This window comes from Carassius carassius, chromosome 44, assembly GCF_963082965.1.
Source record: "Carassius carassius chromosome 44, fCarCar2.1, whole genome shotgun sequence".
Taxonomy (NCBI): Eukaryota; Metazoa; Chordata; class Actinopteri; order Cypriniformes; family Cyprinidae; genus Carassius; species Carassius carassius.
Window position 1 is genome coordinate 18,219,933 of NC_081798.1, and position 15,266 is coordinate 18,235,198.

Sequence of the window (15,266 nt, forward strand, 5' to 3'; positions counted from 1 at the left end):
TGCGTGTTTGACAAAAACACACAGCATAGCAGACCTCTGAGAGACACGAGCTCATCCTCATGTCAAAAACACGCTTCAACCCTAAGATGAGGATTCAGGAAAAAATGAAACTTATGAGGTAAATGAAGGAGATATAACCGATGCTCTGAACTGTTTCTATGTCACTAAGCAAATTATGGGAAAATTTCATATTAATTTCATTTCATTTAATATATATTCCTTATAAGGTACTCAAATTATATATATTTGGAAAATGCGAAACAAAATATACAAATATGTGCAGTGTAGCCTACATATAAATCCATCCATTGTAGACTACACATTGTGTTTGATAGATAGAGACAGAAAGATAACGACAGAAAGAACAGTAGACAGAATTACAATGATAGATAGATAGACAGACAGACCGATATATCGATATATATATAGATAGATAGATAGATAGATAGATAACGACAGTCAGAACAGAATAGAAAGAAATAAATAAAAGATAGATATATACAGGTGCATCTAAAAAAATTAGAATATCATGGGAAAAGTCCTTGGGCTTGGTATCGCTGGATGGACTGACCGTGTCTTCAGCGAGGAAGCCCAATGGCTCGAGTTGTCTTCTGGCTCGGGAGCGCTGTTCTACTTGAGAGCGCTGTTCCAACCTCGAGTCGACCCATAATGCTAACTCTATCAGGCCGTTCAAGCTCTTGGGAAGATCCAATGTATATATTTCACGTTGGACACGGTCAGCCAGCCCATGCAGGAATCTGTCCCACTGCGCCTCCTCATTCCAGTGGCACTCTGCAGCCAGGGTGCGGAATTGTATCATGTAGTCAGAAACTGAAAGCTTGCCTTGGTGAAGATCAGAGAGTCTGCGGGCCACCTCGCGGCCCGACACCGCACGGTGAGACACCAGTCTCATCTCCTCCCGGAGTGCCAGGAACAAGGAACAGCAAGGACCATTATTTTCCCAAACCCCGTCCCCCAAAGAGCCGCACGCCTCAACAGCAGGTTTAACACCAATGCCACTCTGGATCTCTCAGTGGAAAAGGTTACAGGTTGCAGGGAGAAGAATAATGAGCATCTAGTCAGAAAAGCTCGACACAGCTCTGGATCACCCGCATATCTTTCCGGCGTTGGTATCCTGGGCTCGTGCTGGCTGGTGATGTTAATAGGGTTGGGGGAAACAGGCGGTGGGGTGGGCGCAGCGGGCGATCTTAGCTGTTGAATCTGGGTAGTGAGCTCGTAGAGCTTGTACTGCCTGAGCGGTGGCAAAGACCTGTTCCTCCTGACGATCCATACGTTGATTGCTGGTCGTGAGGTATTCCTGAAGCTCTGCCATTCTCGCTGGATCCATCAATGGTCAGTTCGTTCTGTTACTTCTGGTGTGGAAAGAAAGGCTGAGAATCCAATAGCGAGTAAATGATAGAAGTTTATTATACTCAAGCACTCGTGAAATGACAATGACAGTTTCACTGGACGAAGCACAGATGAGTAAAGACGGGCTCTGAGGCAGGCAGGCAGGTTGAGGATACCACCGCTCAGGACAGCGACGCAGGGAAGCAATGGGCGAACCAAACCGGCGGGATCCAGGAATCCAAAATGGAGAGTGTAGATCAGGAAGAACATGAACAGCTGGAACACCAAACACACTGAAACGAACTGACAACACGGCTGGGTGATAGACAGGTTTAAATAGCCCCGGTGATGAGTGCAGCAGGTGGCAGTGATCAGAGTGATAGGTAATCAGTAACCACGCCTCCAGCATGACTGCACGCACAGAAAAGGTGAGACAGTGAATTCATGAACCGTGACATCTTTGGTCCCAAATTTGTATCTGTTTTACTGGTAGTGTACTGTTGGAAGAATTTTGGGGTATAATTTGTCAAAGTGTACTTTATTTTGATATCCTCACTTACATAAATTAACTATAGTGTCCTGCACCCACTAGTAAAAAAAAAATATATATAATCTGCTTATCTTATAATAGCCTTGAACACACACACTGGCGAGTAAAATCTAAGAATTTATTAGCCAATTGCTAATAATAGACATAATTTAGTCGCCCAGAGTAAAATTTAGTCGCATATGCAAGTGATTTACTCGCAATGTAGAGGGTTGAAACATGAGGATAAAAAATCCTAGATTTAACCGTTTTGCTCCCATAGTGTGTGGTGTGCCATGCTGTGACAAAGACAGCACACCACACATGAACAGATTTTCACCCAGAGTCTCGACTGTGAACACAGGAAATCTCGCAAAATCTCGCGAGACTTCAGAATAAGCATGGCGGGCAGATGCAGGAAATTGCAATGATAGTGTTTGGAATGATTTTCACAGAAAATTTACGGAAAAAAAAAAGAAAAGGGTTTAGGTGAAGTCGTGGAGATGGCGGGAACATGGTCTGTACAAGTTACATAGTTGGCCAGAGGTGAGCAATGGTCACAAAATCACAGAGCTATGTTTTTTATAATTGTTGTTCTCAGGTCTCTCTTGGAAAAAAGATCATATTCTCTTTGAAATTGCCTTATTAAATAAACTTTAAATAAATCAACAAGCTGATCCTCCATCTCTGCTGTCCACATCAATTTCACTTTGTGATGCAACATGACTGGTTCCGTCTTCCATCATTTTGCTTTCTGATTGGATATTGTTTCTTTCACGTGATAATCTCCAGAGCGTGTGCACGTCTGTCCTCGGGGCTCCCCCCACACCAGGATTTCTGATCATAAATATTAAACATGTTGAATATTTACGATTCGCGATCAGGGCAGCTCCGACATTCTTCCAATCGGGTTCGGGCACTCTTAACACACTTCACACCAAGGCAAAATCTGATAAAATAATCTGTAGAACCATCAGGATAATCGGGACATAGCTAGGATTGTCGGAAGGGGGGAAATCGGCCCAATTATCTTTTGGTGTATAGCCAGCATAAGTGAGACACTGGAATTGGGAGCCGCTGGGCTACATCATGTGTCCTTAACCAACAAGAAAACTTTAAAAGTACTACAATACCAGAAAGGAAGACTGGGTTGTTGATTTTTGTCTGCCATTCTAGCTCTGTCTGCACTGTGTGCGTGAATGCGCTAATGACATTTTCTAAAGACAATCACATATTGCACCTTTAAGTAGCTTGTGCATTGTTTTACTTACTTGTTTTTGACATATCCGACTGAACCACAAACTTTCCAGTGGTGAAATGTATATTAAATCGACAAGCTTGCACATTTCTGCCGCTGCGCACTCATTCAACTCAGCGCGCATTATCAGCTCGCGCATGTTAGCTATACAGGCATTAATACTGAATGTTTATATTCATTGCATAGATATCCTACGTAAACAACCATTACCTCTAATAACTCCATTCTGCTGTCTGTTGTTCTGTTGTCTGTGTTTATTTTTTGTCTGAATACGGCACTGATCACATGCTGTGTGTTATCGCCGTTTGGTATTGGGGCATTTTAACGAGTACGAGTACAGGAGCTCAGTATCGGCCCGATACGGTAACGGTGCATCCCTAATTGTAAGCCATTACATACCTTTAGATCAAAGTTATCTAACATTATCAGGATGAATTTGTTCTGACACAGTTTAACTATGACTTCTTGTCATATTTCATTACCATCTTCTAAACTATAGAGAAGAGATCTGTGATAATGTGAGATGTTGAAGGTGTCTGAATAAATTTTAGTTTGACTGTATCTATTTAAAAAATTAAGTTACCAGCTAACATTATACGTACTCTTTTGGTTTCTGTACCCAATGTTTTAAAAATGTATGAAATAAAAATATTGGTATTGGAACTTGGTATCGGGAAGTACTAAAAATAAAAGTATTGCTATCAGGTGAGTACTGGAAAAAGTGGTATTCAATTAAATTCAAGTTTATTTGTATAGCGCTTTTTACAATACAAATCGTTACAAAGCAACTTTACAGAAAAGTATTTTTCTACAATATTTAGTAATAGCTTATAAGTGGTGACTGTCAAAAGTGGTATGTTGGTCTGTTGTCCGGGGTTTTTTTTTTTTTTTTTTTTTAATATGCCACTAACAGGCTGTGTGGTATTGGCGTTTGGTATTGGGGCATTTTAACGAGTACGAGTATGAGTACAGGAGCACAGTATCGGCCCGATACATTGGTATCGGTGCATCCCTAGAATATTCCATTTTGAACTTGATTAGTTTGGTTAATTTTGAGTATAAATTCTGGGTACCTCTTGGGCTAGTTTAGAACATGCAACCACAATTATGGGAAAGACAATCATCAACACCCTCCACAAGGAGGGTAAGCCATAAAAGGTCATTTCTGAAAGGGCTGGCTGTTCACAGAGTGCTATATCAAAATAGATTCATAGAACGTTGAATGAAAGGAAAAAGTGTGCAACAGGGATGACCACAGCCTTGGAAAGATTGTCAGGAAAAGCAGATTCAAGAACTTGGGAGAGCTTCACAAAGAGTGGACTGAAGCCAGAGTCAGTGTATTAAGAGTCATCACTCTCAGACGTCTTCAGGAAATGGGCTACAGCTGTCACATTCCTAGAACCAAGCCACTCCTGAACCAGAAAAAACGGCAGAAGCATTTCACCTGGTGTAAGGAGAAAAATAACTGGACTGTTGCTCATTGGTCCAAAGTCCTCTCTTCAGATGAAAGTAAATTTAGCATTTAAAGTTTTGGAGTCTGGAGGAAGACCGAAGAGGCACAGAATCTAAAGTCCAGTGTGAAGTTTTCGAAGTCAGTGATGATTTGGGTGCCGTGACATCTGCTAGTGTTGGTCCATTGTTTTTTATCAAGTCCAAAGTCAATGCAGCCATCTACCAGGAGATTTTGGAGCACTTCCATCTGCTGACAAGCTTTATGGAGTGCCGATTTTCTTATTTAAGCAGTACTTTAGCACCTGCTCACAGTGTCAAAACTACTTCCAAGTGATTTGATGACCATGATATCACTGAGCCAACTCACCTAACCTGAACCTCACAGAGAATCTATGGGGTATTGTGAAGAGGAAGATAGGTAACATCTGACAAACAATACAGAGGAGCTGAAGGTCGGTATCAAAGTAATCTGTATCTGGATCGGTATCTGGGCTTCAATAAAACCTCAGCAGTGCCACAGGCTGATCGCATCCATGCCACGTCGCACTGAAGCAATAATTTATGCAAAAGGAGCCCAAACCAAGTATTGAGTGCATAATTAAACCTGCTTTGGAGATCTTGAACATTTCTGTTTTGTAAATCTTTTTTTGATTGATCTTTGAGAGAATATTCAAATTTTTTGAGATACTGAATTTTTTATTTTCCTAAGCTTTAAGTAATAACCATCAAAATTAAAACAAAAAACTCTTGTGATATTTCAGTTTGTTCAATTAATCTAGAATATAAGAAAATTTGCTTTTTTTAAATTAAATTACAAAAAATAAAGAACTTTTCCATGATATTCACATTTTTTGAGATATACCTGTAGATAGATAATGACAGACAAAACAACAGACTGAAGAACAGTAGATAGAATGACAGAACTATAGATAAAAACCGACAGATAGAATGACAGAAAGAACAATATACAGACAGACAGATAGACAGACAGATAGATAGATAGATAGATAGATAGATAGATAGATAGATAGATAGATAGATAGATAGATAGATTTTGTAATTGTCGAAGGCATTGAACTTTATTGACTTGATATGAAGAATAGGAACCAATTTTATAATCAAACATTCATGTACACTGCAAACAAAGCAAAATGACAAGCACACAAGCTCAAGTGAATGGAGGGTGTGAGAAGAATGAAGAAATTTCATTCTGAACATGTGGTCCCTCCCGACCAGACCTCCTACAACTAGGGATGCACTGATACGATACTAGTATCAGGCCGATATTGAGCTCCTGTACTCATACTCGTAAAAATGCCCTGATACCAAACGCCAATACCACACATGTGATAAGTGGCATATTCAGACAAAAAAAAAAAAAAAAAACACTAAAGCGTGCGGCGGCGGAGATGCATGAGCTTGTCGAGTGAATATACATTTCACCACTGGAAAGTTTGAAGTTCGGTCGGATATGTCAAAAACAGTTAAGTAAAACAATGCACACGTTACTTAACGGTAGTGAGAGAGAGAGAGAGAGAGAGAGAGAGAGAGAGCACACGCATTTGGATTAAAACTGAATCTAAAAAAAAGACAATTTATAGTGACATTCACTATAAACATCATTTATTTTCAACCATAGGCATACATGGCTTTCTGGAGAAAGTGAATCTAGCAGCATGTGTGTAATGCGCTAGGCAGTACGTTATACTGTCCCTCTCTTTCTGCAATAGCTCAAATATGTTGTTTTTATATGTAAAATATGCATGTTTTGCTTGCTTGAGTGTTTCTGCATTATATGAGTGGCTTTGGAATATAAATTGCAGCATGTTTCAGATAAAAAAAAAAAAAAACAGTTCAACCAAAAATTATTCAGACAGCTGTTAGTATGACAGTATACACAGCTATCAATACTTAGTCGGGGAACCCTTAGACTTAATGACTGCCTGTAGTCTCCTGTGCATGCTGTCATCCAGGTTCATGCAAACCTTAACTTAATTTTTCCCCCACACTTGGTTTGAATAATCTTTGGTCCCAAATTTGTATCAGTTTTACTGGTAGTCTACTGTTTGAAGACTTTTTTAGTATAATTTGTCACAATTCACTTTTTTTGAGATCCTTTCATAAATTAACTATAGTGTCCTGCACCCACTAGTAAAAATTATATGGTGTAAAAATAAGTTTTTTATCTGAAACGTGCTGCAATTTATATTCCAAAACCCCTCATATAATGCAGAAACATTCAAGCAAGCAAAACACAATCAATGCATGCATGTATTCGAACTGTTGCAGAACGAGAGGGACAGTATAACATACTGCCTAGCGCATTACACAATATGAATGTTAATATGGCACTTATCGCCATTTGGTATCGGGGCATTTTAACGAGTACAGGACCTCAGTATCGGCCCGATACCAGTATCAGTATCAGTGGATCCCTAATTGTAAGCAATTACATACCTTTCTATCAAAGTTATCTAACATTATCAGGATGAATTTGTTCTGACACAGTTTAACTATGAGTTCTTGATTTTATTACCACCTTCTGAACAAAAGAGAATAATATGTGATTATGTGAAATGTTGAAGGTGTCTGAATAAATTTTGGTTTGACTGTATCTATTGAATAAATTAAGTTATCCAGCTAACATTATACATATTCTTTTGGTTTTTGTACCCAATATTTAAAACATGTACAAATGAAATAAAAATATTGGTATTGGTACTCGGTATTGGCAAGTACCAAAACTAAAAGTATCGGTATCGGGCGAGTACTGGAAAAAGAGGTATCAGTGCATCCCTACCTACAACAGTCAAATCAGACAACTTATTTCCGAAGGTGAGGCTGGGTATTTTTAGATATTCATATGAAACACCCACACAGTAGAACAAAAGTATGATTAGAAATATTGAGACATACTTATTAGGTTCTCGACCACCGCTTAAACAATAAAACAATTCATACACATCTCACATTTCAGTTGTGCTGCCTCTGTCTGATAGGCTATTCATTTTGAAAACTCATAACACCTTTGAGGGCGTTTTTCTCACACTTTCATCTGTACCTCCTGTGCACAGTCTTCATACGTGTGTTTGTCCCATTTTCGCTGCAGCAGCAATTCAGACATGTGCAATTCTAAAAACTGACCAACTTAAATTAAGCATAAATCTTTCCTTGATGTGCAAGAAAGCGTCATTACTCAGCATTTTCCATCTTGTACATCTGTGCATTCTGTATTCAACATACAGTACAATCAAGATAGCCTGTACATTTTTCCAGCATGCATGTTTCTCTGGAACTGAAACCATGACATAGCCATTGCAGATGCAATGCTTTACCAGGAATCTTATATATGGCCACTTGTGATTTTCAGTCTTTTGATTCCACTTGGAATCTTCCTAAAGGCCATCATGAACTTCTCACTTTCCAGTTGCTGGCACAGGAAAACTCAAACTCAGCTCCTCCTCAGCCTCTTCCTGTGTGCTTATTGCTATTCTGACTTCTTGCGAGGGTGGATTTGACTCTTGCATTGGTCTGCTGATGAGGGGAACGACTTCTTCGCTAACTCCTGCCTCTTCCTTTTTATCACCCGAGTTGGAGCCCAAAATCACCATTCCAGGAGAGTAGATGTAGATGGACCCTATTATAGACAAATAATGATGAAGTCAACAGGCGTTTCTACTTAAAATAAAAAATTAACCCTATTAAAGCCTTAAGCAAGTCTCTTATGCTCACCAAGGCTGCATTTATTTCACCAATAATACAGTAAAAACAGTAATATTCTGAAATATTATTCAAATTTAAAATGACTGGTTTGTATCTGAATACATTTCAAAATGTAATTTATTTCTGTGATTAAAAGCTGAAGTTTCAGCATCATACTCAACAACCTTCAGTGTCACATGATCCTTCAGAAATCACTCTAATATGCTGATTTGCTGCTTAATTATTTTGAGTTACTGTATCTTGAGTTATTATTGGTGCTCGATTAATGGTTCCTATTATTATCAGTATTTTTTCTGCCTAATATTTTTGTACACCACAGACGTCTAGTAATGCATCACAGCTTCCACAAAAATATTAAGAATAAATTACATCTTATGCACATACATGTGCATTAAACATGTTCAATCTAGTATTATGGGATGCATTCTGGCATTCTCCAGAAAGCATACAGCTTTCTTTTAAAACAAGGCACAATAATGTTGCTGTTTGCCTTTTGCAATAGCTTTGAAGTGTAACTGAAAATACATGTCTAGCCCAGCAGACAGAGAGGAACCAAGAGCCAGGTTTATTTTTCCACTTATATTTTTTCCTTGTTCAGTTTGCCATAGCTTACATTTATTATGGGCGTTTTTGTTATTATGGACTTCTGAGTCTTGACAATAATCTTTAGCAGGAAATCCAAAACAATTAAAAAACCAACTATGTTGTAAAAGGGGGAAAAAACAGAACAGGAAGTAAACGTGGGAATTTAGACAATAGTGGACTCAAAGATAAAGTGCTCTGTGATTACAGTACGTTTTAAGGAAACATGAGGTGTGTCTGTTCTAGAAGTTAAGTGAAGCTAAATGTTCATCACACATCACATTAACAATTAAAAACATTAAATGTCTGTGTAAAGGCAATTCAGAGAATTGTTTCTAAACACATTCTAAATGTTAGGAATGTATTTCTGAAACATGTTAGAAAGACTGTGAACTATGTCCTTGGCTGCTTTTTTTTATCATTAGAATCTGGCTGGGTGGTTAATAGCACATTTTTCTGTAGTGTGGCAAACTCAGAACATATCTAAAACAATAATTAAATATTCAATAATTTAACACTTTACAAGTCATGGCTAAAAGTTTTGGCAGTGACATAAATTTTGTGTTTTGCAAAGTTTGCTGCTTCAATGTTTGTAAATAATATTTCCACATGTTACTATGGAATATTGAAAACCAAAAAGTTTTAAAGGCTTTTATTGGCCAAAAAAAAGTAAGGAGTCAATATTTACAGTGTTGACCCTTGTTCTTCATAACCTGTGCAATTCACTCTGGCATGCTGGATAATAGCTTCTGGGCCAAATCCTGACTGATGGCGATCCATTCTTGCTTTTTTAGTTCTCTGAGTTGATCACAATTTGTGGGCTTCTGCTTGTCCACTCACCTTTTAAGGACTGATCACAGGTTCTCTATGGGATTGAGATCCGGGGAGTTGCCTTGCCACGGATCCCAAATATCAATGTAATGATGTTCGAGCCACTTCTTTAGCACTCTCGCTTTGTGACATGGTGCTCTATCATGCTGGAAAATGCACGGATCATCATCAAATTGCTCATGTATCGTTGGAAGAAGTCGCTCTTGCAGGACGTTTTGATATCATTCTTAATTCCTGGCAGTGTTTCTTGGTTGAAAAGCAATCCCACACATGGATGGTCTCAGGATGTTTCTCGGGATGTTGGCACATCCCTGGACTCATGGCAGCGTTCACCTTTTCTTCTCTGAACAATAATTTTTCCAGATGTCCCAAACAGTCGGAAAGGGGCTTCATTAGAGAAAATAACTTAGCATCAGCCTTCTGCTGTCCAATTCTTGTACTTCCTGCAGAATTTCAGGCTGTCCTTGACAATTTTCTTGGAGAGAAGTGGCTTCTTTGTTTCCCTTCTTGACACTTGTCCATTGTCCAAAAGTCTTGGACGTCCTGAAGACTTCTTCAATGCAGTCAAACCTCTCCCTTGAAGTTCTTGATGATCAGGTAACAGTTTTTTTTTAGGAATTTTCTTGCATGTGAGGTCATTGTGATACAAAGTGATGATGGCTGCATGTGTTTCTTTGGAGGGAACCATTCCTAACAATAACACAATGACTGGAAGCACCTCTTCCCTCCTTTTATAGCAATCAGTCTGCTCTTACAATCTAATTAGTATGATAGTGATTAACCTGACTAGTACTCATTCATACTTTCACATGTGCTGCTGAAATAATTAATCAATTAAAGTTAGCTGGTCATTTTGTGTCAGGATTGAGTCATAATTTTTTTTTTTTTTTTTTATTTATTTATTTATTTTTTTAGTTTTTTTGGCCAATAAAGCTTTTTAGCTTATTTAAAATGCATCTGATCACTCTACACAATAATGCAGAAACAACGTGAATGAACACCACAAAAGCTTAAACTGTAAACTTTGCAAAACACAAAACCTTTGGCCATGACTGTACTGTACATGGACTTTCATCTCCGACCTGCTAAAGTGACTCGCCAGTTAAAATGAAAAATAAAAATTCTTTGGAACGTATTGCAAAATGCCTTTTGTTTGTAAATTAATAGTTGCCCATAAATTAACAGCTAGTCATCCTTTACTCTTTTCACTACAACAAAGTATATTATGTATACTGCCAGCATCCAAAAAAAAATTAAGATTTATGTTCTTACGCTGTATTTTTCAGAACTGGGTAGAGTATCCAAAAACCGTGCTCAAGTAGTGTTGTTTTTTATGTCAGATTTAACCAGTTACACCAGTCCATGACCATCACAATATTATAATGCTATAATTTTTTTTCCCAGCATAACAAAAGCCATCTTTACACTGCAAAGGTGGCATTTATGTTTATTTACACTGACTCTTTAATGTTGCTCATGTACACACATTTACACAAAAAAACATGAACCCATTATGAAGCAGCAATATAATTAAAAAATTATTATTGCTAATTATTGCTCTTGGTATGATAATAATGATACATACAGTACGTATCATTATTACAATGAAGTATGTACACATTTAATTTTTCATGTCAATTAAAAGTACCTTAGTTTTAGAATGTGCTGTGCTGGAAATCAAGACAGAATACTGAGGGAAATTAGCACTTTCTGCAGAGACCACATGATTTATGAACTACAGTATAATCCAGAAGTCAACAGATCTGAGTGATACAATGCAAATTCAACAAAAGACGTTTTACAGGACTCACCAACGGTATTGCTGACGTTCTCACCCTTCCCATTGTGCTCCATTGTGACTTGTTGTACAGTCCCAGATTGGGGCATCAGATCCGTACTCTGACCTTTGTCCTCTCTGCCATCACTACCGAGAGGTATCCCAGTGTCCAAGGTCTGGGATTGGGAATTGGACGGAATTTGATTGTCAACTGCAGTTTGACTCTGGTATTGATGATCTTCCTACAGGAACCATGAAACTAAATTGAAGGGGACTTATCATTTTAAAGGAATAGTTCACCCAAAAAAGGAAAATTTGCATACTCTCCCTCAGACCATCCAAGATGTAGATGAGTTTGTTTCTTCATGGGATCAGATTTGGAGAAATGTAACATTACATCACTTGCTCATCAGTGGATCTTCTACAGTGAATGGGTGCCATCAGATGAGAGTCCAAACAGCTGATTAAAAACAACACAATAATATCCGCAAGTAATCCACGCGACTGCAGTGCATCAGTTAATATTTTGCTAAGTGAAAGGCTGTATGTTTGTAAGAAAAAAATCAATCATTAAGACATTTTTAAATAAAATATAAGTTCTCTATTAGTGCTGCACGATTAATTGTTAAAAGATTGCGATCTCGATTCAGACACCCTCTCAATCTCATTTCTAAATGACAACGGTTCCCCGAGTCTATTAAACCTTTGACTAAGTCTTACCGGATCGTTCAGATCTGTGTTCGCACTGCCGCTGACACAGAGAGAGCAGTTAGCATGTTTGGTTAAGAAAAATCTTCACAAACTGTCTTTTCAACTACACAGTATAGTCTTATAGTCATTTATATTATCACAGAAATACTGGGATAAAGTTTATAGTTCAGATATAAACATTGATGTCTATATGGCAGCGATCAAAATATAACAAATCCCCTTTTGAAATACCGTGCTTCAAATAACGTTTGTGTTGATTGCATTGCATTGATAAGTGTCTTAAAAATTTATTTGTCAATGAATTAATTTTTCATTCAAGAGAATCGTTCAAAAATGCTGATTCATCCAGTAATGAAACAAGGGAAGCAGGTTTATGAGTGAGTCGTTGAATCAGTGATTTAAACAACTTTTTCATCATTCTAATATAAAAAAATGGGGTTTTAAATATATTTATACTTATATATATATATAAGTTTTTGAACAGTAAGATGTGTAATGTTTTTAAAGAAGTCTCTTCTACTCAGTAAAATTGTTAAATATTTTTACAATTTAAAATAACTGATTTCTACTTGAATGTATTTTAAAATGTAATTTATTCCTGTGATGCACAGCTGAATTTTCAGCATCATTACTCCAGTCCTCTGTGTCACATGATCCTTCAGATATTATTTTTATATTCTGATTTGCTGTTTAAAAAAACATTTATTATTATTATTATTATTATTATTATTGTTTTGTAAACAGATGAATAGATTTTTTCAGGTTTCTTTTGAAAGTTCAGAAGAACAAAATTTATGTGAAATAGAAATCATCTTATAAATGTCTTTGTCACACTTGATCAATTTAAAGAATCCTTGCAAAATAAAAGTATTAATTTATATACTTGTGATAATGATAATAGTAGTAATAATAATAATAAAAATGTTCATTGAGCAGCAAAACAGCATATCAGAAAGATTTCTGAAGATCATGTGACACTGAAGACTGGAGCAATGATGCTGAAAATTCAATTTTGACCACAGAAGTAAATTACATTTTAAAATATATTCCAATAGAAAGCAGTTTTTTATTGTACAAATGTATCAAAACATTACTACTTTTACTGAATTTTGGATAAAATAAATGTAGGCTCTGTGAGCAGAACAGAATTATTAAAAAAAAAAAAAAATCTTACCATTCAAAGACTTTTGGACTGGTAGTGTATATTAAAATGTTTAATAATTCATTCAGATTAATTAGACACTTTTAAAGAGACTGCAGCAATAATATTTAGCAACACATTATTTTATTTAGTTCAGAATCGTAGGAGAATCGTGATCTCTATTTGAGACCAAAACAATCGTGATTCTCAATTTATCCAGAATCGTGCAGCCCTATTCTCTATGTATAATATTGCTTTCTACTGTGAAAAAGTCTGAATCAGGTGAGAAATAGATAAAGCACAGTTTATAAGCAAAAACAGTCCAAAACAGTTCTAAACAAATATGTCAAGGGATTTCGGTGTGAGAGGAAGGCAAGGAATCGACTTTTTGACTTTTTCACTCATTGTTATTGATTATGAAATGATATTTTAGCAAAAATTGACCGTTTGAAATTAAAACATCTTATTGATAAATTTTGCATGTTACAAACACACAGCTTTTGGCTTTACAAGAACTGAAGTTGTGTGGATTATTGTGATGTTTTTATCAGCTGCTTTGACTCTCATTCTGACGGCACCCATTCACTCCAGAGGATCTGTTGGTGAGCAGGTGATGCAATGCTACATTTCTCCACATCTCTTCCCATCAGGAAATAAACTCATTTATCTCTTGGAGTGCCCGAGGGAGAGTTAATGTTTAGCAAATGATCAATTTCATGATAAGTACTGCCTTAACAGTTTAGATGTATTAACTAAATCAAGTTTAATTTACTGTGACATGCAGTCACAAAAATACTTACATGTCTTACGTTTATTGAACCTAAAATGAAAACAAGAAAAAAGTCATAAGGGTGCATACGTCAGACAGCGTGAGCAGCTCATGTAGGTGCAACAGCGGCTGTGTGAACTGTATGTTGCGTGCCTAGGCGTTCTGTGGTTTCTCAGGTTGTTATGGATGTGTTAAATGCATGTCATTCTGAAACACTGTGAATGTTTATGTTGAGTCTGACCTTATGGGAATTAAAACACGTGAGAGACACAGCAATGCACTTTACTGTAAGAAGCGATCTGGGTGGATTCCAGGCCACTTATAGCCACTACACTGCACTTTAGACATGACAATACAGTACTGTGTTTCAAAAGGAGTTTCTTGGCTTTAGACAATTACTGCTGACAAACATAGTATCACTGCAGACTTAAGTTATTTGTGTTCATTTGTAGCCTATTGTATGCTGAAGCATTCAAAAGATTGCATTTTAGTCTTTATATCATACCAGGACATTTTAATAAGGTTTTCTTTGCCCCGTTTTTCATCAGCACACAGAATCCAGCCAACAATATTATCAACATTAAGATCAATAGCAGCAGCCAATGGGACTGGCTTTCCTCTGAAGTGTCTATGAGTGGTGCAGTGACCCCTGGTGATGACAAAAAGAAACTCAATGTCATTTTTACTCTATGTGCTTCTTCAGTTTTCTAACAGTTAATGCAACAGAATGTAACTACTTTTTAAATTTATTTTCTGTTGGATTTTTGAACATTTTTAACCAGTTTCTGCCTACAAATTATTGCTCACTACTATAAAGATTTTCACATTTGTTTTTTTTATTATTATTATTTAAATCAGCATAAATTAAAAACAAGCAATCAAAATAATAATAATAATAAAACAAAAAATACTACATATATTTAATAATATTACTATTTTAATGTGACATCTGTGGATTTATTTATTTTTTGGATTAAGGTAATGATAATATTTCTACAATAGTCTTCATTTTATTTATGCAAAATGTATTTCCTTTATCAGGTTTATTTTAGTATCAATTAGATATTATTTTAGTATTTTATTAATAGTTGAAAATATTTATATAATTTTTATATTTTCCTTTTTAATTAAATTGAGTAATTTTGT

General features: G+C 36.6%; 2 protein-coding genes across 3 annotated transcripts in view; one reads left to right on the forward strand and one right to left on the reverse strand.

The window, feature by feature from the left end:
- Positions 1–7,590: 7,590 nt before the first annotated feature.
- Positions 7,591–15,266, reverse strand: part of LOC132126364 (tumor necrosis factor receptor superfamily member 1B-like) — a 15,153-nt gene continuing 7,477 nt past the window's right edge. For both annotated transcript variants that reach the window (XM_059537573.1, XM_059537574.1), the window contains exons 6-9: positions 14,626–14,769; positions 14,152–14,171; positions 11,534–11,741; positions 7,591–8,223 (exon numbers count right to left, since the gene is read on the reverse strand). In XM_059537573.1, the coding sequence (XP_059393556.1) occupies positions 8,003–8,223; positions 11,534–11,741; positions 14,152–14,171; positions 14,626–14,769 (593 nt within the window). In that variant the 3' untranslated portion in view covers positions 7,591–8,002. The remainder of the gene's footprint in view (positions 8,224–11,533; positions 11,742–14,151; positions 14,172–14,625; positions 14,770–15,266) is intronic.
- The window catches only part of LOC132126362 (membrane metallo-endopeptidase-like 1), a 53,926-nt gene continuing 48,915 nt past the window's right edge, over positions 10,256–15,266 (forward strand). Inside the window, exon 1 of the mRNA XM_059537572.1 lies at positions 10,256–10,319. The gene's annotated coding sequence lies outside the window, so the exon portion shown is untranslated. The remainder of the gene's footprint in view (positions 10,320–15,266) is intronic.